Below are 23,871 nucleotides of genomic sequence, written 5' to 3' on the forward strand. Positions count from 1 at the left end.
TTATAGACTATAAAGCAGCAGTCAGGCACCTGGAATGTAAGGAGAAGAGGGAATGGTCTTGAATGACAGGAGGAAAAGCCACTACCAGGGCAATGGTTAGATAAGAGGAGCCTGAGCTTGGGCCAAGAAAGTAACTTAAGAAAGCAATTTAAGGCAATCCTCTCCCTTAATTTACATGAAAATAAGAGGGAGGGGGAGCACATTCATATTTGCAATATTCTGTTACAATAATGAGTACAATAAAAGGTGTACCAACCTGCATAGCATAGGTTCTTGATCTATTTTACTTTGTAGGGTAATACTGAAGTTTTCCAGGATCCTGAACTACAATGCAGAAATTTAGTAGCAAAACTGCTGAATTTCATCAGCCCAACCTTTTAAAAATCAATTAAATGGAGATAGAAGCTGGGAGCTTCTTGGTGGTCAATTTTTCCCATTTCTATTCCCACGTTTGGGATAATCAGTCCTGCAATTGGAAAAGTTTAAGCCTGGGAGGAGGAAAATCAATGTCGTCTCCATTCTTAAATCTTTCCAACCCTGTCCCTCCTTTATGAAGGCCAAAAATCAGCCTGAAAGATTCTTTTAAAACTACGTTTTAAAGGTATGATTGGAGATTTACTTTTGCTTTCACTTATTTTCCACCCATGAAACCCTGAAAATAATGTGAAATGTTTCAGTTCCACAACTTCTGATGACATAATCACTTCAACAGAAGGAGTGTATTGCCACTTTGAAGATTGCTATATTGAATTGACAAATCTGAATCCCCAAATCTGTAAAAAATATTGCTCAAACTATTTCTCCTTTTGACTGAGAAGATTTTAATTGCAACCCAAGCAGCTATTGCTGATAGGTGGTTTAAAAATGTAAATCATACCTATAAGATAATTATAAAAGGTCAGCTCCAATCTGCTAGTTATAGCTGTGTTCCAAGAAAGAGAGGGAGGGAGGGAGGGAGGGAGAAAGGAAGGAAGGAGGGAGGGAGGGAGGGAGGGACGAACCTGATGAAGTAATTGTAGTCCGGGGTGTCAAACTCAAGGCCCAGGGATGGGGTCCAGATCCAGCCCATGGGGTGCTTAGATCTGGCCCACAGGGCTGCCATGGAAACAGCAAAGGACTGGCCTATGGGCTCCGAGCTCTGTTTTAGCTGGCAGAGGGTTGCAGGAGGCCATCGCAGCCGAAAATGGAGCTCAGGAGCCCATTTTTGCTGGCAGAATGCTGGGGCCACCACAGGTGCCCCACAGTGGTGGGTTTCAAAAAATGTTACTACCAGTTCTGTGGGCATGGCTTGGGCATGGCATTGCTTGGTGGGCATTGCTTGGTGGGCATGGCAGGGGAAGGATGCTGTAAAATCTCCATTCCCTCCCCACTCCAGGGGAAGGTTACTGCAAAATCCCCATTTCCTCCTGATCAGCTGGGACTTGGGAGGCAGAGAATAGATGGGGGCGGGCCAGACATAATTTGTACTACAGGTTCTCTAAACTACTCAAAATTTCTGCTACTGGTTCTCCAGAACTGGTCAGAACCTGTTGAAACCCACCTCTGGTGCCCCAGACACTAGTAACATTGAGCTAAGTAATTTTAGTATATGTGCACTATCTAAGATTAATTTGCTGTCTTTTAAATTTGTTTCTGTTACATGCCCGAGGACTATCAAATCCTGAATATTTCAGCACTAGTCCAGAGAAAGGTGGGCATGGTATATCTTGAATAGGACTGAGAAATCCACAGTGAAATCTATATAAACATGACTGGTATTGTGCTTAATAGTTATGGGTTCTACAAATATGTAGTGGAAGTTCCTGCATTCTTCTCCACCCAAAGTTCTGATGGGAAACAGTAGCAATGCACCAAGATCAATTTTGTCGAAGGTCAGGAAAGGAGATAAGCTAGAAATCTGAGAGGCAAATTGTAAAGCAGATATATATATATAAAAGGCAGGCTGAGATTTAAGATGCTGAGAAAACAGGAAAGGGAGAACACCGCGACCTGGAGGAATTGATTAACAGTAAAGGGAGGCTCTGTTGTCTCTCATTTCCATCTGTTCTCTGCCTATGAACAATACTTACTTTTCCCTCCTTCAGAATCCCCCCTCCCCTTTCTGGTCTCTAAACTCATGAGCTCTTGAGTCTAACCATTTTGCCATTTTCCTCCATTTAGTTCCTTCAATCTAAATGCACTGTTGCATTATCTATTGAGTGATTGTCAACACAGAACCACCAATAACATGTACAGAGGAATCCAGTTTACCAGAGAAGAAAAAAAAAAAACCAGCTTACTATCCTTCCTGGACATCCTGATTAGCAGAAACCATAATGGCAAACTAGAAATACAAGTGTACACAAAAACTACCCCATGCCAACCAAGTGCTCCACTACTTAAAACAACAACCTAACCTCCCACAAGAGAAGCTGTACGAGAACTTTATTTAGATGAATGCAAATCCTGAACAGCAAAAAATCCTGAGCAGCAGAAAAAGGGAAACAGAGCTTCTATACATATTCCAACAAAATGGATATCCATACAACTTTATCAAAAAGTGACTGAACATTACAATTTCTTTACAAAAATGGATTTTTAATCCTATTTAAAAAGGTGTGTTGCTTAAAAGGAATTACTTTGCGAGCTGCACAGGATTGGAAGATAAAATTACAGTTGAATACACAAAAGCTTGTAAAAATAAAAGATGGTGGAATAAAGCGGAAGAAGAAGGCTCGGAAAAAAACCAGGGGGAAATGGAAGTGGAAGAATTTTATTCCTCTTTGTTAGGCAGGATAACATGGTGAATGATTGTATTGGTATTTAAGATTTTTATTAAGGATATGATTTGTTTGGTTTTAAAAACTTTTTTTTCTTTACTTATGACTGGGTGTTTCAACTGTTATAAAAACGGATTTTTAAAAAAAGAAATTTTCTTTTGGATGTTAAATGACTGGATGTTTCAACTGTTATATAAATGTGAACAAGGATATGATCTCTTTGGTTATGATTGGATGCATTATATCTAAAAATTATTTTAAGTTATGGATTAAATGAGAAATTTTTGGGGGGATGTTAAATTCAAGGCTATAGATTTTTCAATATATTTTCAAGGGCTTTAAATTGTTTGTTTATTGTTGAATTAATTGGGATTAACTACCTTTAAGCAAGAAAAGTTATATTTTGTTTTGAACAAGGAGAGTTAAAGTACAAGTGATAGATAAATCTATAGATAGTTTGTGGGGTTTTTCATTAAAGTTTGTTAGAAGCGACGTTTCGGCAGAATCCCATCTGCCATCATCAGGCTTATGCCAGTAGTCATTTTGCACTAAGTTAGTGGAGAAAATTTCAAGAAAATCAAGGAGTATATGAAATCCCATGCACCGCCTGCCCCACCACATACATCGGACAAACCAACAGACGAATAAGTGCACGCATAGAAGAACACAAGAACTCAGTCAGAAAAGAGGAACCAACTTCTTCCCTGGTCCAACACCTTAAAGCCACAGGACATGATATTGACTTTAAAAAGACCAGAACTATCGCCAAAACTGAACACTTTAACAACAGAATAATCAGAGAAGCCACTGAGATAGAAAAACGCCCACACAGCATGAACAAATGAGACGATACCTCCCGCCTACCAGCCATTTGGAAACCCGCCCTTATTGACAAACGAGTCCCTAACACGACGAATGACACCAGACCCACACTCACGAGAGCCACACCTGATGTCACCACCACACATCCACGCAGAAAGCAGACTCAAACCCACACTGATAATGAGCCACGACCAAGGACCAGAAGCCAGACCGCAGCTGCATCATTAGCCACTTTAAACCCCTCCAATCCATACATGAAGCAGACTGACACCCACCATGAAGAGCTCGCACGGCCACAAACACGAAGCCAAACAACAACAACGCAGCTCACCAGCTCAAATCCCCCTGCAACTCAGACTAAGCTGAGCACAACCAAGCCCCCACCCACACAGAACACACCCCCAGCCAATCAGAGCACAGCCAAGCCCCTAACCAATCAGAACACACCTCCACCCAATCAGAACACAGCCAAGTTCCCACCCAATCAGCTCATACCTCCACTAGCAGTTAAAAGGAAGAGACAGCTGCGATCTCACATTGCTCCTGGAAGCACAAAGCCGAGAACACCAGCCTGAAGATGACGAATGAGACTTCGTCGAAACGTCGCCAAGACACTTCCAATTTTACGTGGGAGAAGACCCGAATAACCAAAGACCTACATATCTGGGCCTTTTTTCTACTGACAAACTGCAAATGTTTGTCAAATATATATATGATTGATTTTTTGTTTAAGATGTATGTTGACTATGAAATAAAAGTTGTTTTTTTTTTAAAAAGTGCCTGACTACTCAACCCGATATAGCACAACCAACACAAACCCTAAAAAGAGTACACTGTCATACATCAAGAACATTTCAGAAACCAGCAACAGATTACTACAACTGCATGGAATCAACGTAGCCAAATCACACAAGCCAATTAAAGCCCTTCAAAACATTGTAAGCAAACCAAAAGACCCATCAGTCCCAAAAGAAAAAATGAGGAGTCATCTATAACATACAATGTAATGACTGCAACAACTACATAGGACAAACAGACAGAAGACTGGCAGAATGCATTGATGAACACCAACTAGCAGTCAGAAGACATGATGAAAACGCTTTAATTTTACAACATATGAATAGAGTGAACCATAGTTTCAATTGGGAAACTGTGACCATCCTACAACAAGCCAAGTCCAACAATGCTAGAGAATTTCTAAGAAGTCTGGCACTCTGACAAACTAGCCATCAATAGACATATAGGCATAAACCAGTTGTGAAATCCTCTGCGGAATCACCGCACCTCACCGGTTCGCTGCCCACACATGTGTGGTGTGCACTAAATGTGCAGTGCATGCACGCATGCACAGTGCGTGCCAAACACACGCTTCATGCAGAAAAAGGAGGCTTAACAAGGTAAGTAGAACTGTGGGGGGGGGAGGAATAGCTGTGCCACACAATTTAGATTCGCTAGAAAGCAGGATTTCTGCTTTCTAGTGAATGTAAATCATGTAGCACAGCTGATCGTCGGAAATACCAGTCCAGATGAACCGGTAGCTTTTTTTTACTACAGGTTTGCCTGAACTGGTAGCTTTTATCACTACCGGTTCACTTGAATCGGTACAAACCTGTAGCATTTCATCCCTGGCATAAACAATATAAGTTATGCAAAAGAGACAATCAACAAGCCAAAAAGGGAACAAAAGCAGCAAGCAGCACCCATAGATTAACTCCAAGATCAACATCAGACCAACAATCAAGGAAACAGCACCCCTATCAATAAACAAGTCAACAGTAAACAGCCCGACTAAAGAAACTCTAAGACTACCCCCACCAACACTGATAAAGCAAGCTATTAGAATATAAACTGAGAGCAAACCCCACTCCTTACTAGCACTGATGATGTTACTTAATTTGGGTAATGAATCATCTGCAAGAAAACAAACAAGCTCAGGGAGCACCAAAGTTCCCTCAGCTGAATCGTGTGTGTAGTGTTATCTCTAATTTAAATCTAGATTTTTTTTCCTGCTAGAAAGCTGCTCAGAACTATTTATATAGACCTGTTGCTTGTTGTTTTACAAAACTGAGAGATCAGTTTCCTTAATGAGAACTTCTCTCAGTAAAATCCTATAAACTTTAACCTTTAGAATCACAACTAATGGCATTAACAAAGATGTGTCTGCTAGCAACATGAGGTCAAATTGGATCATCTGATGGTTTAATTTGGCTTCAGTTTCACATTGAGGGTACCCCATTTATTGAAATAAATGCATTAAAATATTAAATAAGATATTAAACAGCACACAGAAAAGGACATAGCAGTCTAGTATTACCATTGGTTCTAGATACAGCCTGAGTGAAGAGTTATAACTAACTAGATACCACAAGACACAATCCCATCAGGCATATAATAATCAGATAATCAGGATCCACCAGATGGCATTAAAGTAAAAGACATGATGGTTTCATTAGATCCAACTATCTGAAACTATTGTTAAACACAGTTCATATCTATTGTCCAATTATTGTTGGTGCTACCATGGTGCTAAATAAGCAACATGCAATAATAAAATTTACACATACAGAAAAACATCCACCAAAACAAAAAGTATATACTTTACTTTAAATCCACTTTGTGATATAGTTTATTGATTACTAACTTCTGAATTAAACTTTCCCTATTTGAGAATCAAGATAAACAAGTATACGCTACATATCTGCAACATAATCTTTCTTACATAATCACAAAAGTAGTATCTGGAAATAACATCAGGGTTCATGAACAGGAAGAGCTCTCTCTCTCTCTCTCTCTCTCTCTCTCTCTCACACACACACACACACACACACACACACACACACACACACACACATACCAATGAAGAATCATTCTACATAGCAAGGCTTCAAGACTGCTCAAAATATACAAAACATGTTGAAAGTTTGGCAAGAAAGTCCATTGACAAAGTGAAGAATAAAGATAATGGTACTTGCTGGGTCTGGTCCAGGTATAATTGGCAAATGTTTGCTCCAATTTGTAAGGAGAAATGTTGATTGCTATCATCTCATGACCACAAATGAGAAGATTTGCCATTGGCAGTTACTGGTGGATAAATGTCCCATTTCTTTAAGTAGCCCGAAGTGCGTCTTGACAAGATGGGTTATATCTAAGCTGGCCACTTTATCTGTTATCTAGAAATCTGCTTAATCGGACCCTGTAGAATATATGTCCTGTCATATATGCTCTATGAACACCACAACAGGACTAATAGATGCAAAAGATCCTGAACATTTCTGGAGCAAAGTGAGAGCAATTATAAAGAAAATAGAAGTTGCCAATTTTAATTGAACTCATTTGTTGTAACCAACAAGTTGTGTTATGTTTTTTTTTTTTGCCCGAGACTTCCAGCTCCAATGTTTTGCCCTCTTCACATTATGAAAAGGGGCACAAACCAGTGGATACCAAGCTGACTCTGGATTCCCTAAAGTGATATGTTTTAGCCGAAATCTTTAAACAACTATGTTCTTTCTGATTTTCATCTATTAGAGCAAGTCTCCTAGGAAGATTCTTTTGTAATGTTTTGATTTGAATGACCTTTTGTTCAACCATATTCCTGACCCTTCAGTTCAATTCTGAGTCACAAACTCCAGTGAAGAAGAGACAGCTATCTCCAGAGGCAGGTCCCTCCCGCCCGCTTTCAGGCAGTTGCTATTTGACTCCTCACCAAGGCTGTTGCCTTGCAAAGATGTTGAACTCCCGCTTCCATTAATCCTCACCAGCAGGGTCAATAGTGGGGGATGATGAAAGTTGAAATTCAACAATATTTGGAGGGCCATACAGTTGCCTCAATTGTTCCTAAATATGTTTCTCTGAAATCTCCCCTCTAGCGGGTCTATGCTTCCGTGAATAATGCCAGGCTGTTTTCTTGGTGCAGATGGAATCCATGCATTCCTGGGAGCAGAGAGAGGAAAAGTGTCTTAGTGCTCAAATAAAGCTGCTGTTCAGAGACCAGAAAGTCAATGTCTTGTTTTAGAGCATTAATTGACAAGATAAAAGGAAAAAGTTGAAGAGCTGACAGGGCAAACAGGAACTTCTCCAGGCCAGACTAAATTGTGAGTCAGGGTCTTTCAAAGGACCATGGACAAGAAAGCTGGTGGAAATACACAAAATCACCCATGCTTTTGACCTCCTGGCTCAACCCCATCCTATCCCAATGTTTGATGGAAGAGCCAGATCTTCAGAGCTTTCTTGAAAACTAAAAGGGTAGGAAACCCTAAAATATCAAATGGAGGATATTCTAAAGGCTGTGGTAGCTACAGAGAAAGTAAACCAAATTCCCTCTGGGTCCAGCATGGGTTTCTGCAGTATGCTTGCTATCGGCTGTCATAGAAACGGGGAGGGGGGCATGGACATTGGGGAAGTAAGCTGGTGTGTAGTAGTCCCATGAGAATTGGAAGAGAGGTTTGCACTCATGAATTATGGTGCTGCTAAGTGGAGTTGTTTATACTCCGTCAAGGTCAACCATCCTGAGACTCCAGATGGGAGAAATACCTGAAGAGGAGCTTTCCCACAACATCATAGTGGATACTGATTGGACTCTCAGTGCTGGATGCAGGGGGAGGGATTTGGGGTGACTTTCAATGTGTAACCTTTGCAGATTTTGAATCACATCTTGCTTTGCTTTCACTGCTATCATTTCAAACTTAGTAAAAGTACATCTTCTCTATTGCAATGGATTTGGGGATTTTCTTGCTTGAGTTTTGAATGGAGGCAGGCCTGACATTAGGCAAGATTGCTTTATCAGCCAACTATGGGGGCTGAGCACTCAATGTCAACCCATGGGAGCAACCGGGAAGAGTCCAGAGCCCCTTTGGCCATGCCAGAGTTAAGATGAGACAGAATGGCTGGAGGAGCTGCAACTTGATGAGGAGCCAGTCCGAGCCAGATGGTGGCTAGGTGTAAGATGGCTGGAAGACCCTGAGGAGCACCCACCGGGGTGACCTTCACTAGAGGTATGGTGACTTTGCCCTGCCTGGCTCTGACAAAGAGGACCTCATGCTGAGCAAGGCATTGCAACTGCAACTGCTGCATGAGGGGATCGAGAGTCGGAGAGCTCAAGAAACCCTTGCCCAGAAGCCTGCCCAGCCATCGCATGGAGAGACAGATCAGGCAGCAGCCACTTCCACAGCCACACTGGTGGCCTCCATTGCTCAGCAGGGGGCAGCTCTGGCTGCAGCTGCTCAGCCAGCAGACGCTGTGGTGGCTCAGCTCCCCCCCCCAATCCCTGGAGGCCCCAAATTCCTAAGGTTCCTCTGCTGGGAATAAAATACAAAGGGGATCCCAAAGCTCTGGGATTCTTCCTAGCCCAAGTCTGGAATCACATCAGGAGTGGAGATGAATTGGGATCTGAGGCAGCCAAAGTGAGATGTGTCACCATGACCCTGGAAGGAGCTACAGCAGAGTTGATTGTTACTCTTCACAACAACAATGCTTCCCAACTAAGGAACTACGACCAATTTATGGTGGAACTTCATCAGCAGTTCAAGGACCCACTAGCCGAATGCAAGGCTAGGACCCGAATGAAGACCATTACACAGGGGCAGAGGTCAGTGGCAGAATACATCCAGGAGTTCTGTGAGCTGGCCTGTCATATGGCCAGCTGGCCTGAGGAAGCCCTGATGGAATGTTACAAGGATGGACTTAACAATGAAATCTATCACATCTGTGTCTCCCAAGGGGCCCCTCGAGAACTCCAGCATTACATGTTGACAGATGAGCTGGAAATTGACCTGGCCAGGGACCAGCACTGTGGCAACCACAGCTGGAGCAAGCCCTCCTCTCCTGCTCGTAAAGATCCCCCCCCAAAGTTGCCAAAGATGGGATAGTGCCCAAACCAAGGTTCATAGCATGCTTCAAGCATGGGAAGGAGGGACACCGGGCAGCTGATTGCGATTTGGCCAAACTGTGCCCCAAATCTGTGGTGGCTTGTTGGGGGCAAGAAGCCTGAGAAGAAGCCGCCAAGGCACCACAAAACAGCCTTGAAGCAGGTGGAGGTCATTGAGTTTGCCTTCCTGCCCAGGGAGAGCTGGGAACTCCAACCCCACTGGAGGAGAGTCAAAGTGACTCTGATGATGACCCCGCCCCCCAGTAAGTTGACATGTGATCCCAGTGACCATCCCAGTGGAGCTAAGGGTGCCTTCGTCAGGCACCCAGGGGAAGATGTTAGCCCTTTTGGACTCGGGGTGCACCAGATATGTGATTAGCCCCAAGGTAGTAGAGAAAAAGGACTGAGACCGAGGACCCTGAGAGTTTTAGACATACAGGTAGTTTTCGACTTACAACAGTTCATTTAATGACCATCGAAGTTACAAAATGTGCCTTTTGACTGTTTTTCACACTTATGACCATTGCAGTATCCCCATGTTCATGTGATCAAAGTTCAAATGCTTGGCAATTGGTTCATATTTATGACCTTTGCTGTGTCCTGGGGTCATGTGATCACCTTTTAGGACCTTCTGGCCAGCAAAGTCACTGGGGAAGCCAGATTCACTTAACAACCAGGTGACTAACTTATCAACTGCAGTGATTCATCTAACAACTGTGGCAAGAAATATAAAATGGGGCAAAACTCACTTAATGAATATCTCACTTAACATCAGAAATTTTGGCCTCTGTAATTTGTTCTGGGAAGAGGAGGGGGAGGGGGGAGGTTGAGGTAGGGAAGGGGGGGCGGAATATGTAAACTTTTTGTAAAACTTTTCAAAAAAAAAAAAAGAAAGAAAGAAATTTTGGCCTCAATTGTGGTCGTAAGTGGAGGACTACTTGTATTACTTCAGATTTTCTGGTGATTGGGTAGTCCAGAGCCATCCAAAATATTAGTTACCTCTTCCCAAATGTGTTGCTTAGCCAAAGCTTTTCGTGACTAATTAGCCCAGGAGAAATTCCAAGCATACATCAAAGTTGCCCAGCCATGATACACTTCAACCAGGGCAGAAAACACCTGAATTGAATGTATAATTCTATTATACATAGTGAATGTATATTAATTATGAATTCAATTATAAATTATAATGTACCATTAATATAATTAATTGTATCTGCATTCCCAGGACCTAAAGGCCCTGGGAATGGATATTAACAACTGGGAAACCTTGACCTCCAATCGTTCAGCTTGGAGGCTAAAAATGCAGCATGGGCTTCTCCAATTTGAAGGCTGAGGCAAAGAGGCAGTCCCGGAACCAGCAAAATCTAGGGCCTGGGCCGGGGACATAATGTATCTGCCCTCAGTGTGGAAGGGATTGCTACTCTTGAATTGACCTTTTTAATCATACTAGATCCTGTTTTAGGACCTCTTTCCAGAGCACGATACCATAGTCTCTTGAGACTGAAGGATGCCAATGATGATGTATCTGCAGCTATTAAGATTGTTGGCTATGCAGGTATAAAGATAGCCAGAGAAATTATTGAAGTCTAGGAAACAGGCCACTTGTCAGTCAACAGGAGTGCTGATTTACCACCAACTTACCAGGTGCTTAGGAGCCAAAGTACAAGGAAACATCAGCCAATCACCAGCCATCAACCAATAGGAAGGCACCACATAAATATGACTGATGGAATAGCCCAAAACACATATTTCGGTAGGGAGATATTCCCTGAAGATGGGCTCCAGCACCAGTCCAAAAACTCGGAAAAGTAAACCTCTCGTCCAGATTGGATCATGCAACATTATCCTGGGATACATATATTTGCCTTCAATCTTCTTTCTCACTCTTTCTCTTTCCTCAGACTAAGATTATGTTTTTAGAATAACAGAGTTGGGAAGAATCTTGGAGTTCTTCTAGTCCAGCTCCTTGCTAGAGTAGGAGACTATACCATTTCAGACAAGTGGCTGTCCAGTCTATTCTTAAAAACTTTCAGTGATGGAGCACCCACAACTTCCGAAGGCAAGCTGTTCCACTGGTTAATTGTTCTCACTGTTAGGAAATTTCTCCTAAATTCTAGGTTGCTTCTCTCCTTGATTAGTTTGCCAGGTCCAAGCTCATGTGTTCATTATAGCTGCCATCTATCTTCCTCAAGATCATCTCCATAGTCTTCTGAAAGGACAGACAGTTGTTTGGTTTCCAAAGTAGAAGACAAACTTGTGATTCTGGGATTTTGAGTTGCTTTGTGGAACTTAGTCTGCTAAACCTTTCATTTCACCCACTGTGAATCTATTTTGATTCATGGCCGTGTTCCTTCTATTCCTTAAAAGCTCCAAGTAATAAAAAAGAAAGGACTGTAGCTGAAATAAATGCATGGTTAAATATTTTAGTAGAGTAATTTCCAGACCCTTTTGGTTTGGATGGAAATGTAGTTAGTTTGTATAGTGGAAAACAAAGCAACTTTAGTTTAACAAATCAAATGAATGGCAGTTTAAAGAGCCAATTTATACAATTTAAACAACTAAAATTGCTGTTTTATCTCTCCTGAGATTCATTTGCAAAATGAATTTGGATTTGGTTGGTGAAAGTTTTGCAAGAATATTGGAGAAAGCTAAAATAGGACGATTAAAAGTGAAAAGAAGGAAGAAATGGAAGAAAAGAAGAAATGGAGTTTTCAGCAAGGAGAGGCTCTTTTGAAGGAGTTTGTTTTTAAATCCTGGTAAATGCCTGGACAAGTTCCTGTGGTTTTCTTGGCAAGATTTCAGAAGATTTCAGGTAAGGTTTACCTGCCCTTACCTGTTTCCTAGATCTGAGAGAGACTGACTGGTCCAAGGCCACCCAACTGGCTTTATGCCTAAAACAGGACTAGAACTCCCAGTCTCCCAGTTTCTAGATTGGTACTTTAACAACTGCATCAAGCTGTCTGTCTGTCTGTCTGTCTGTCTGTCTGTCTCTCTCTCTCTCTCTCTCTCTCTCTGTGTGTGTGTGTGTGTGTGTATGCATGTATGTATTTAACTGTGTTCATATGGTACTCAGTTCCAAAAAAATTACATGTTACACTAAACAGTGTTTTGTATACTGTAAACATAAACAGACATTATAGTTTGGTGTGTTCTTGGTATGTGAGGTCAGCCACATGATTTCATTGGATGTTTAGTATCCAAGAGCCGAGGTGGCGCAGTGGTTAGAGTACAGTACTGCAGCAGTGGTGGGTCGCTCCCGGTTTGGTCCGGTTCCATAGAACCGGTAGTAAAACCAGCAGGAGGCTTTGCCCACCTGCCACGATGTCATCATGGGTGATCTGCACATGCGCAGAAGCTTCCCGTTGCGAACTGGTAGTAAAGGTAAGTAGAATCCTGCACTGCAGGCTACTTCAGCTGACTGCTAGCTGCAGTTCGGTAGTTCAAAACTCACCGGCTTAAGGTTGACTCAGCCTTCCATCCTTCCGAGGTCGGTAAAATGAGGACCCAGATTGTTAGGGGCAATATGCTGACTCTGTAAACCGCTTAGAGAGGGCTGTAAAGCACTGTGAAGCATATATAAGTCTAAGTGCTAAGTATATTGTTGTGTTTTTTTTCTGTTGTCTACTGGTGCAAAAGCTTAGCAAAAGATTTCGAGCTTATAGCCACATTTTGAGATCTTTCCAAATGAGATGGGGAATTGATGGCCTCACCAGAGGCTGTTGATCTACAATTTCCCTCAACATTAGTCGCTACTATAAATACTAGATCCGTTTCAATCAGATGACATGTCTAGATTTGAAAAAGTCATATCTCCTGATGAGTTATACTCTGCAAGGATTGGATCAATGAAAGGGATGGAACCTTGCCGATCTCCAGGTCTAGCAACTTTTTAAGCTTTTAGTCATAATGTTCAGCAGAATTGGCTGCGTGAGAGCAGATTTCAGAAAATTCCCATCCTAACATCTACAGTATAAGGAACAGGCCTTTTAGCATCTATAGGAATAAGGTCTAGTGATGGTTAACCTTATAGGATAAGATACATCCTAAACAAAGGGATTTTTCAGTGGCAGATCTCTTTCAACAAAATAACATCTCAGTTGTGGGACTGTTGTCTCTCCTTCCCACCTGACATTTCTTCATCTTAGCGACTTCCTTTGATGCTGGGTTTCTGGGGAGCAGTAGGGGTACTAGGAATCCTGAGGTAAAAAAGGGGAAAAAAAAGGTTCTGGAATGAGGAAATTGGAAGAAGATGCCAGGAAAGAAAAAATAAAAGAATCCAATACAGTTGCCTCATGTGTAGAGAGACCCACTACAAAATATATTTGGAAAACCATACTAAAAAGCATGTTCTGCATTTGTTAAACCGCCCAGTGGCTTTTAGCACATCGATTTTCCTCTTTTGGATTAAACCCTTACAGAAATGATGTATAAAAATAGAATTCAATGAGCCAAATTGTCTCACATCGACAAATCATCATTTGCTCCGAAGAGAGTGGATTCAATGTGAAATGAAAACATTTTCTCCCTTGCCAAGCCATGACCCCCTGCCTGCCAAGAGTCAAGACCATCCATTCCCCATTGAGCTACTCAATTGCTATTATCCTAGAAATTCAAAAGGCTGTAGTAGAGCACAGTGGGAGAGAAGTGGAGGGGTCTAGGAGGTGGATGTCTATAGTGGCTGTAAATAAAAGTATATTTTCTATAAGTGGGACCAGGAATCTCTGGGACCTGCAGAGCAGGTTTGCTATAAAACGCTTTATCAATAGGCAGACTATGTATTTCACTTTAGAAGTAACATTCAGTATTAGGGCCTGTTGCTCAATAGATGGGACAAGAAAATCCAGGTCTCTGGAACATAAGGCAAACCAAAAAAACTTTAGACAGCATTAGTAAAGTGAAATTATTTAAGCTGAATTCAACCCCAGGGTATTTCATTAATATGTCAAAGCACTTTTTCTGGCCAAATTGCCAAAGTAGATAGAAGGGCTCCCATCAAAATCCTAGCTGGGCCTCACCCTACATAGCTTCTAATCTCAAAGTCAGCCAGATACTACAGCCACTTGCTAAGGCTTTGTAAATTAGGAGAGGCCTCTTGCATTGCGTTTGATGCTTACATGCCAAAATCAGAACATTATAAAAATATTCTGCAAAACTACATACTTCAATTTATGACAGTTCATTTAGTGACTGTCTGAAGTTGCATCACTGAAAAAAGTAACTTATGACCATTTCTCACACTTATGACCATTGTAGCCAGCGGTGAGATTCAACTGGTGTAACAACTGGTTCACTTCGCACGCACGCCAAATGGGCGATCCACCCACGCGCAGTACATTTGAAAACAGCACCTTCTACTGCAGCTCCAGTGAATAAAATAGCTCAGGCGTGGCAATCCGTACTACTGCGCCAATCATCTGGGCTTCAAACGAAAGAAATAAAGGTAGGCATAGCACAGGGGCAGGTGGGCGGGCCTAGCTGATGGTCGGAGCGAACTGATTCGCTCTCAGCTGATCATCGGAGCTACTGGTTATTATCCCGAACCGGTCCGAACTGGCAGAATCCCACCCCTGATTGTAGCATCTTCAAGGTTACATGATCAAAATTCAGATGCTTGGCAACTGGTTCATATTTATGACCATTGCAGTGTCCCGGGGTCCATGTGATCACCTTTTGAGACCTTCTGACAAGCAAAGTCAACAGGGGAGCTAGATTTACATACCAATCATGTTGCTAACCTAACAACTGCAGTGATTCACTTAACAACTCTGGCAAGAAAGGTTGCAAAATGGGGCAAAATTCACTTAACAACAGTCTCACTTAGCAACAGAAATTTTGGGCTCAACTGTGGCCATAAAATGGGGACTACCTGTAGTGGCTTTTCTTTTGTACAAGGCTTGATTCAATTTGTCTCCTCACACAGAGGGTATTTTATTCCCCCCAATCAAACAACAGATTGTTGAAAGCTATCTAAAGCATCTGGCAACTGCAGTGAACCCCTGCCTCTCCCTACATTCCAGCGGTAAATTCCACACGTCAATATATTAAATTTCAAATTAAAATTCATTAAAACTATTCTCACATCTTGATAACAAAATATAACATTTAGAGCTAAGAGATCTCAGATGAAAACTCCAGAGGATATCTAGAGGTCAGCAAGGGGTTGGAGTTTTCAGTATCTCCTTTCTACCATCTTTCAACATCTGAATTTTTTTCAGCCCAAAGGCTATGATACAGTCAATTTATTTCCATTATAATGCTGCCTTTAATTCCTTGTGTCATTACTTGTTTTACCTTCACTCACACAGACACACACCCAAAAACCCCAAAACAAATATAATTTGCATTCTCTGCTCCTTCAAAAACTCTCCGACTTGATTTGTTTTTCAAAAATAAACAAGTCTTCTGCTTTCTTAATTCTTGGCCTTCTTTCCTTCCCCATCTGTAAAGGAAAAACAAACACAACCAGAATGAAAATGCCAATAAATTTGCAACAAATAGAAGAAAAAGAAATAATGATTTATTCATTCGCATTAAAAGCATTGCTCCACAGTTTTGACTCATTTTGTTATTGCTTCTCCTTTTTTCAGATATACAATTTTTAAAAAGTATCTTCCCTCACCACAACAAGCACATCAACAAATGACTGATTTATTTACATTAAGGTACTTCCTCTAAAGTTTTAGTTCCTGATTTTCCTTTTGCACAGCCATACAATCAACAGAAGAAAGACTAAACCATTTAAGGTCCCTATTCTAGGACCTAAACTCTAAGCCCCAGTAACAGTATTAGAAAATATTCTCCCTCGGTATGAGTTTAGCTGTCCCAAAGCAGCCACATTTGGCACATTTTGCAAAAGAGATGGAGCTGTGATCTCTGGACAGAAGCTGCCAATCACAAGGTTGATCTGCACAATGAAATTGTCCTGGTGGGAGTACGGGCCACAGACCTTTTCTTGATGGCAGGAATGCACATTGTGTTCTCTAACGGCCCTCCACCCACTGGGAAGGCAACCTCTGACCATCTTTTTCTGCTACGTGTCAAAAGCAGTGTTTTTTTGGACTTCTGGCAGCACACACGGCAGGTGTCCTGCTGTGATCCGTTTCATGTAGGCAAATTGGATACCGTACAGTGTGGCAGGAATGTTGGCTACTGCCTTCTACCGCTGTTTTGTTTTTTAAATCATTTTCATTGAGGAACTATACAAGGTGGGCACCACACCAGCCACTCTTTCTCTTCTTTTAATCAGGTGAAGTAGACCAGAGTTCTGCCAAGAACTGAACTATTTAAAGAAGGACCAGGGGGTGACATGATGGCAGTCTTCCAACATTTGAGGGGATGCTACAAAGAAGAGGGGGTCAACCAATTCTTCAAAGGCAGGACAAGAAGCCCAGGATGGAAACTAATCAAGGAGAGAACTAATGTAGAACTAAGGAGAAATTTCCTGATGGTTAGAATTAACCATTCCAGTGAATCAGTAGAATGGCTTGCCTCCAGAAATTATGGGTGCTCCACCACTGGAGGTGCTTAAGAAGAGATTGGATAGCCATTTATCTGAAATGGCATATAGGGTCTCCTGCTAGAGCAGGGGGTTAGACTAGAAGACTCCCAAAGCCTTTCCAATTCTGTAATTCTGTCAAAATACAAATCAATCAGTACATTTCACCTTTCAGCCCATGTCACAGAAAGCCCATTTCATTGGAAATGAAGGGGGCTATGTTGTTACGTTTACCCATCCATCAGTAAGTGCACCATAGGGAAAAGTGTTAAATACAGCAGGCAGGAGACAATGGGGAAGGGTCATACAAATCTGTCCATAGAAACCACATGATCTCAAAGAGTTGTTCATGGAAAAGAAAAAAGAAAATTGAAGCCAGATTACCTGGCGTGGATGAGGGAGCTAGAGAAGCAAAGGAATCCTCCAGACAGGAACCATAGTAAATACCATCTGGATAGAAGATCAGGAGATCAGCATGGCCAAATCAGAAGAAGAAATGAAAGGCAGAAGATAGTATCTTAAACTGGCTTAGGTTCCAACCAGTATACTCTACGCTTGAGAGTGAAGCAGTTTAAGGCAATAGTGTGGAAAAGCCCCCAATCATATTCAGAAGAGCAGACTCTAAGTAGCTTGTTTGTCTGGATCATATCACTGCATTCTGAACTGCAGAATTTTGGACACTGTGAAGGAAGCTTGATTCCCGGGTCATGTTAGAAGCCTGCAAATTTGCCTCTACCAAGGGGTGAGTAATTCACACCAAGGATGTCATGCTACATGAAATGTTTGCTAGGATCATCAAAACCATGACACTTTCACCATTTTTTCAGGGAATAAGAGTGTCTCTGACCAAAGACTCTCAGAAGAGAAAAAGCCGAGGTTCCAACATGAATAGACCACCAAGAAAGCTGATTCTTTTCTCTTCTCTCTATTTACTGGAGTCACCAAACCATCATGCTGCCCACAATGAGTACACTACACAAGAGGGGAAGGAAGAGAATGTGGTTGGGTCCCTATCTAAAAGAGGTGGGGTGGGGGGTTGGTCAGAAACAAAGAATTGCTTTTTCCCTTTCCCTTTTTCTCTTTTTCCCTCTTTCTCTCCCTCTCCCCAAAAGAAAACTGTCATAAGTTTTTTTTTTAAAAAAAAAGAAAGAGTACAAAGGGATCAGAACAAGCCAGAGAACTATTTTTCACAGAGAACTGTTTCTCATCACCAAAATGATAGCTCCTTTATACTGTCCATAAGACTACACCGTAAGTCTTCTGATCCATACAAAACTCAGCTGTTTTGAAGATTTAAATTCACTACAAAAACCTTTGTTGGTAAATAACTCTCCCCCTTCCAGGAAAAAAAAAAGGTTTTGCTGACACTGTTTTTGTTCCCAAAGGGTCTGCTGTGAATAGAGATCCCCAGGCACCATTTAGGGAAAGGAGCCGGAGTATGGCTCCCCAGCTTCTTTTCGAGAGGAGGAAAACAGCCCAGATCATTTCTGTGACTCGCCCTCTCTTGGTCCAGCAAGGACTCAGCAGCAGAGGGCTGCCTCCGATTTTTGAAATGTTGCTTCTCTTCAAAGTAACCCTACCTAGTGCTGTGCAAAGGCAGTTCCACAATGCTGAGCGTCATCGAGCAGCATAAATAGCAAGCACGAGTGAATGTGGAGATTGGGAGGGCACAGATTTCAAACATACTTGGCTCTCCCCATCTCTTTTCTGCACACCCATTCCAAATGCCTTAAGCTTTTGGGTTCCAGGCTGCTTCTTTTTGTCTGCAAAGACCCTTTAGTCACATTTTGGCCAAGTCTGCTGGGGGGTTTTTTCCCCCACCCTTAATTTTATTTTATTGCCCAAGAAGAAACCTCATCAACTGGATTTCACTGAAGTCAGGTTTGAATCTAGATTTTATATGTTTACTTTGTTTGCTGTTTTCCCCCCTTATTTTGGGTAACCCCTTGAAATGTGGATGGTTTACCTGACTGACTGACTGACTGACTGACTGAGATGAAAGATAAATTTCTGTCTAAGTAGCTTGAAAAATGTGTGATGTGCTTGGATTAATGCAAAATGTAAAGCTCAGCTATATCCAGTGTCTGCTGAGGTGTTTCTCTAGACCTCCCCGGGCATGCTGAAAATTTGATTTGACAAACTGATTCAGTTGTAAAATCAGTTCTGCACAGCGAGTTGCTCTGCTCTTTTGGAGGGGGGAAGGGGAATTGTCGCTTGAGTCTTTTTAATCTTTTTCCAAACCGACCAAAGTGATACAGTAGACGTAGAAACCTTTTGGCAGAAAACTACTGCTATAATACTTAACAGGAGCTTGAGGTCAAAAGAGTCAGAAACTTAAATACATTGAACATACAGGAGGGTGAAGATGTGATTGCTGCTGTTGTTTGAAAAGCAAATAGAGCAGAACGTACTGGCAGGGTGAGAATTGTTGGGCCTCAAAAAGGCATTAATTATTTCCTCCATAAACCTCTCCTCTGAAATTAATATTGCTTTAGGAGTAGATCTTACAGTATTACCCACATCACCATCACCATTTATTTATTTATTTATTTATTTATTTATTTATTTATTTATTTATTTATTTATATCACTCAGTTGTCTGATTAAGAATACCTTCCTCCCCCACCCCCCGGTGTGTGTGTGTGTGTGCTTGTGTGTGTTCCTATAACTCAGCATTTGCAAGCTGGATTTTATTGGGCATTCATTCAAGTCCTTGCAAATTTGCATGGAAGCCATACAGCAAATAAATGAATGCTGTGAGGTAAACTAGGCTGAGAGAGATTAACAGCCAATCAATTTCATGGAGCTGAAGCTTTCAGGTCTCAAGGTAACAAATTATTCAAATGAACTCCAGGCGGATTATCGTAATTGTATGGAATTTACTGTCATAAAATTTGCTGATAGCCTCTAGGTCAGTAGGTTTTAAAGGCCAAACAGATTTGTGGAAGGTAATTTCTAAGGGCTGATAGAGAGCAAACTTTAATTGTTCCCCCTTACTACTTTAGTAGTGCTGAGCGCAATATGGATTTTAAACAGTTACTATGATTTTGAATTGCTTTAAAAATAACAATAGGTTGCCCCAGACATGCCATATTTTATACCATGCAGGTATTATGAACTACTGATATTTATAATGTGCTGTCAATGTACATAGCATTTTATAAAGAAGAGATATGATAAGCCTGGCTGCCCAAGGAGCTTACACTCTAAAATAGATCTAAGGAAATGGAGGGAAGAGAGAAACTGAGGAATGGATAAGCAGAGGAAAAATCTTTCTATTGTATATATCTTGATAGAGCTGCATACTAGAATACAGAACTATTTTAAAAGTTCCCTGAAAAGGTGGGTTTTGAAAAAGGGCTTAAAAGGAAATAAAAGGGGTGGTCACGTTGCGGAATCCTGAAGGAGAGTTGACCTCCTATCCATTTATCAAGCAGTAAAGGAAAGAGTGAGGAGCCACAGGAAGGACCAGGAAACGTTGAAAGGAATGTAAGAGGTAAGAAGGTAAGAGTACATGGTAGCTCAGTGGCTAAGACGCTGAGCTTGTCGATCAAAAGGTTGGCAGGTCAGTGGTTCAAATCCCTAGTACTGCGTAAGGGTGAGCTCCCAATACTTGTCCCAGCTTCTGCCAACCTAGCAGTTTGAAAGCATGTAAAAAATGCAAGTAGAAAAATAGGGACCACCTTTGGTGGGAAGGTAGCAGCGTTCCGTGCGCCTTTGGCATTAAGTCATGCCGGCCACATGACCATGGAGATGTCTTCAGACAGTGCTAGCTCTTCGGCTTTGAAACGGAGATGAGTACTGCCCCCTAGAGTCGGGAATGACTAGCACATATGTGCGAGGGGAACCTTTACCTTTTTAAGAGATAAGAAGGTAAGAATAAGGGCATAGGAGATTTTGAAGATAAAGACAAAATCCTGGTGAGATACAAAAGAGAAAGCAAAACAAAGCAGGAGGAAGGTGTGTGGTCAGATTCAAATGATATGGTTAATTCTAGCAGTGTCATGCCAAAAATGAGACCAGGGAAAACTAGAATAAACTAGAATATATGCTTACCCACAAAGAAGCTGTATTCTCAGGTAATTCACTAATGAACTGAGTTAATGTTTATAAAAGGCCATTTAGGTTTCTTTTACTAAAATATAATGGTGGCTATAATTATTAGACTTGTTCATTCCAGTTACATAGATGTAGAACAGTGGTTCTCCTGGCCAAATGCACAGCAAACTGTCCTTTTTTCCTATTACAGATAGCCGGTGGGCCAGAGATGGACTAACAATAAATTGAAAAGAAACAAATGTTGAAGCAGCCAAACATCCCATCTCCTTCCCCCCAAAAACCTGTCAACTACTAATAAGCCTGGGAAATAAAGAAAGCCTAAGAAACAAAAAAGCTACAGCATTATATTATTCTGCCTTACAGTGTTTTTTCTGCCCTTTCTCTAGAATAAATACAAGGTTGAAGATCACAGATGTTTCTGACATTTCAACAGAAATTAATCTCAGCTCAGCAGTATTTCCTTCCGTTCCCTCTTCTCTTCAAAGAATCAAATATTGCCTGCTGCTGATTGCTCAAGGCATGTAAAGATAGAACCTTTACGAGAATGGATGGCACTATCTCCTCCACCATTAGAGTGGCCACAGACACAGAAACTGGCAGCCCGCTCAGAAGCAACCCTAATATTTCTTCCAACAACACATGGGGTGAGGCCTTCTCTGCCAGCTCTTTGGAGGACATCATAGCCACCTGCACCATTGGGACCATCCTGTCTCTTATGTGCATAATTGGAGTGACAGGCAATGTCTACACCTTGGTTGTGATGTGCCACTACATGAGGTCTTCTGCCTCCATGTACATCTACATCATCAACTTGGCCCTAGCAGACCTGCTCTACCTTCTCACTATCCCTTTCATTGTGGGGACTTATTTCATTCAGGAATGGTACTTTGGAGATACAGGTTGCCGGATCCTTTTCAGCTTGGATTTCCTCACCATGCACGCTAGCATTTTCACCTTGATGGTGATGAGCACAGAGAGATACTTTGCAGTGCTGAAGCCTTTGGACACTGTGAAGAGATCCAAGAGTTATCGGAAAGCAATTGCCCTCATTATCTGGGTGGCATCTCTGCTTCTCACCCTGCCAATGCTGATTATGATCCAGCTGGTGCATGGGGAAAAGAATATTTGCCTCCCCACCTGGAGCAAGTTGTCTTACAAGATCTACATCACCATTCTCTTCTGCACCAGCATTGTTGGCCCTGGTGTCATCATTGGGTATCTCTACGTTAGACTAGCAAGAACCTACTGGGTGTCCCAGACCACTTCCTTGAAAGAGACCAAGCGGCTGCCCAATCAAAAAGTCCTCTACTTAATCTTCACTATTGTCCTGGTCTTCTGGGCCTGCTTCTTGCCGTTCTGGATCTGGCAACTGCTCTTCCAGTACTACGAGCCTCTTCCCATGTCTCCTAAAGCCACTAGGAACGTCAACTACCTGACCACCTGCCTGACCTACAGCAACAGTTGCATCAACCCTTTCCTCTACACCTTGCTGACCAAGAACTACAAAGAATATTTGAGGAATAGGCAGCGTTCTTTTCACAGCAGCCGCAACTACTTCCAGAGAAGGAACCGATTTCAAAGGATTTCTGGGAGATCTTTGTCAACAACCAGCCAGCATTGTACAGAGACATTTATGCTCCCACCCATTCCAGGGGGAAGTAATAGCCCATGATGAAAGAAGCACACTTCCAAAATCAACTGTCATCAAAGTCAGAAGAAGAAGAAAGAAAGCATTACATCTGAAAGGGAGGGATTGTAGAAGAGGTACACGCTGGGTTTAGAGTTTTGATGATATTTGTCATCATAGTAAATCAGGAAAAAAAACTTATGTATTTCATACAACCCATGATATATCACTGTAAGTTTTTGCTTCTTGAAATTTTATTATTCCTATTGTGAACAGTATTCACTCAAGCAGAATTATTTGGGAGATAAGGGTATGAATAAAAAACATGTTAATTAGTTTTATGTTTAAGCTGGAAGGTAGGTGGCACTTTTGTGGAAATTGAATTTGAGGGAAATGTTTGACTTGCTACTGAATTCGTATCATCTAAATTCAGATACAGGGACTAAAAACTTGGGTACGTGTTATCCGGCAGATTTTTCAGGACTGACAGTTGTGAGTCTTGTGGATAAAACCGCTTTATGCACACTTACACATTCAAATCTGTTTGTCTTTTACCCCAGCACATTCTTCACTGATCATCTCAGGTGAATCTCTTTATGCTTCAAAAAATAATTCCAAATACATAATTTGGACCTGAGAAAAAAGTGCTGTGACTGCTTTATGGAGCTGACTCATTAATGTTAATATGAATCTTAAAGCGGTCCCTCTTTAGGATTTTTTTTTTCCCACAAAGAAGTTTCATCTTCCCTCTCAGGGGTTATTTTAATAAATAGTAGAACAGTCCAAAACACTTTTCCCAAAGCGTGTTTTTTTTAAGCATACACAGCTCTAGTGTCAAATATTATGTGGTAATATTATAAATACAGATATTTAATCCTCAGTTTACAACCACAACCACAACTGAGCCCAAGATTTCTGTCGCTAAGCAAGACATTTGTTATGTGAATTTTGCCCCATTTTATGACCTGTCTTGCCACAGTTGTTAAGGGGAATCACTGCAGTTAGAAACAGGATTGTTAAGTGAATCTGGCTTCCCCGTTGACTTTGCTTGTCAGAAGGTTGCAAAAGATGATCATATGACCCTGCAACCATCACATGACACTGATCACATGACACTGCAACCATCATAAATATGAGTCACTTGCCAAGCAGCTGAGTTTCAATCATGTGACCATGGGGATTCTGCAATGGTCATAAGGGTAAAAAATGGTCATAAGTCACTTTTTTGTAACCTCGAACAGCCACT

General features: G+C 41.6%; 1 protein-coding gene across 1 annotated transcript; it reads left to right on the plus strand.

Annotated features, from left to right (window-relative positions):
* The first annotated feature begins 18,600 nt into the window (after positions 1 to 18,600).
* UTS2R (urotensin 2 receptor) lies at positions 18,601 to 22,840 on the plus strand. Its single transcript, XM_034408523.3, has 2 exons — positions 18,601 to 18,820; positions 21,385 to 22,840. Exon 2 carries the CDS (start codon positions 21,543 to 21,545, stop codon positions 22,668 to 22,670), a length of 1,128 nt encoding a protein of 375 aa, XP_034264414.1. The 5' UTR covers positions 18,601 to 18,820; positions 21,385 to 21,542; the 3' UTR covers positions 22,671 to 22,840.
* Positions 22,841 to 23,871: the final 1,031 nt, after the last annotated feature.

This window comes from Pantherophis guttatus, chromosome 2, assembly GCF_059756535.1.
Source record: "Pantherophis guttatus breed Tessera chromosome 2, ASM5975653v1, whole genome shotgun sequence".
Classification (NCBI taxonomy): Eukaryota; Metazoa; Chordata; class Lepidosauria; order Squamata; family Colubridae; genus Pantherophis; species Pantherophis guttatus.

Excerpts from the sequence above, each read along its gene's own strand:
- UTS2R (XM_034408523.3), top strand. The coding sequence starts at position 21,543 with ATGGATGGCACTATCTCCTCCACCATTAGAGTGGCCACAGACACAGAA.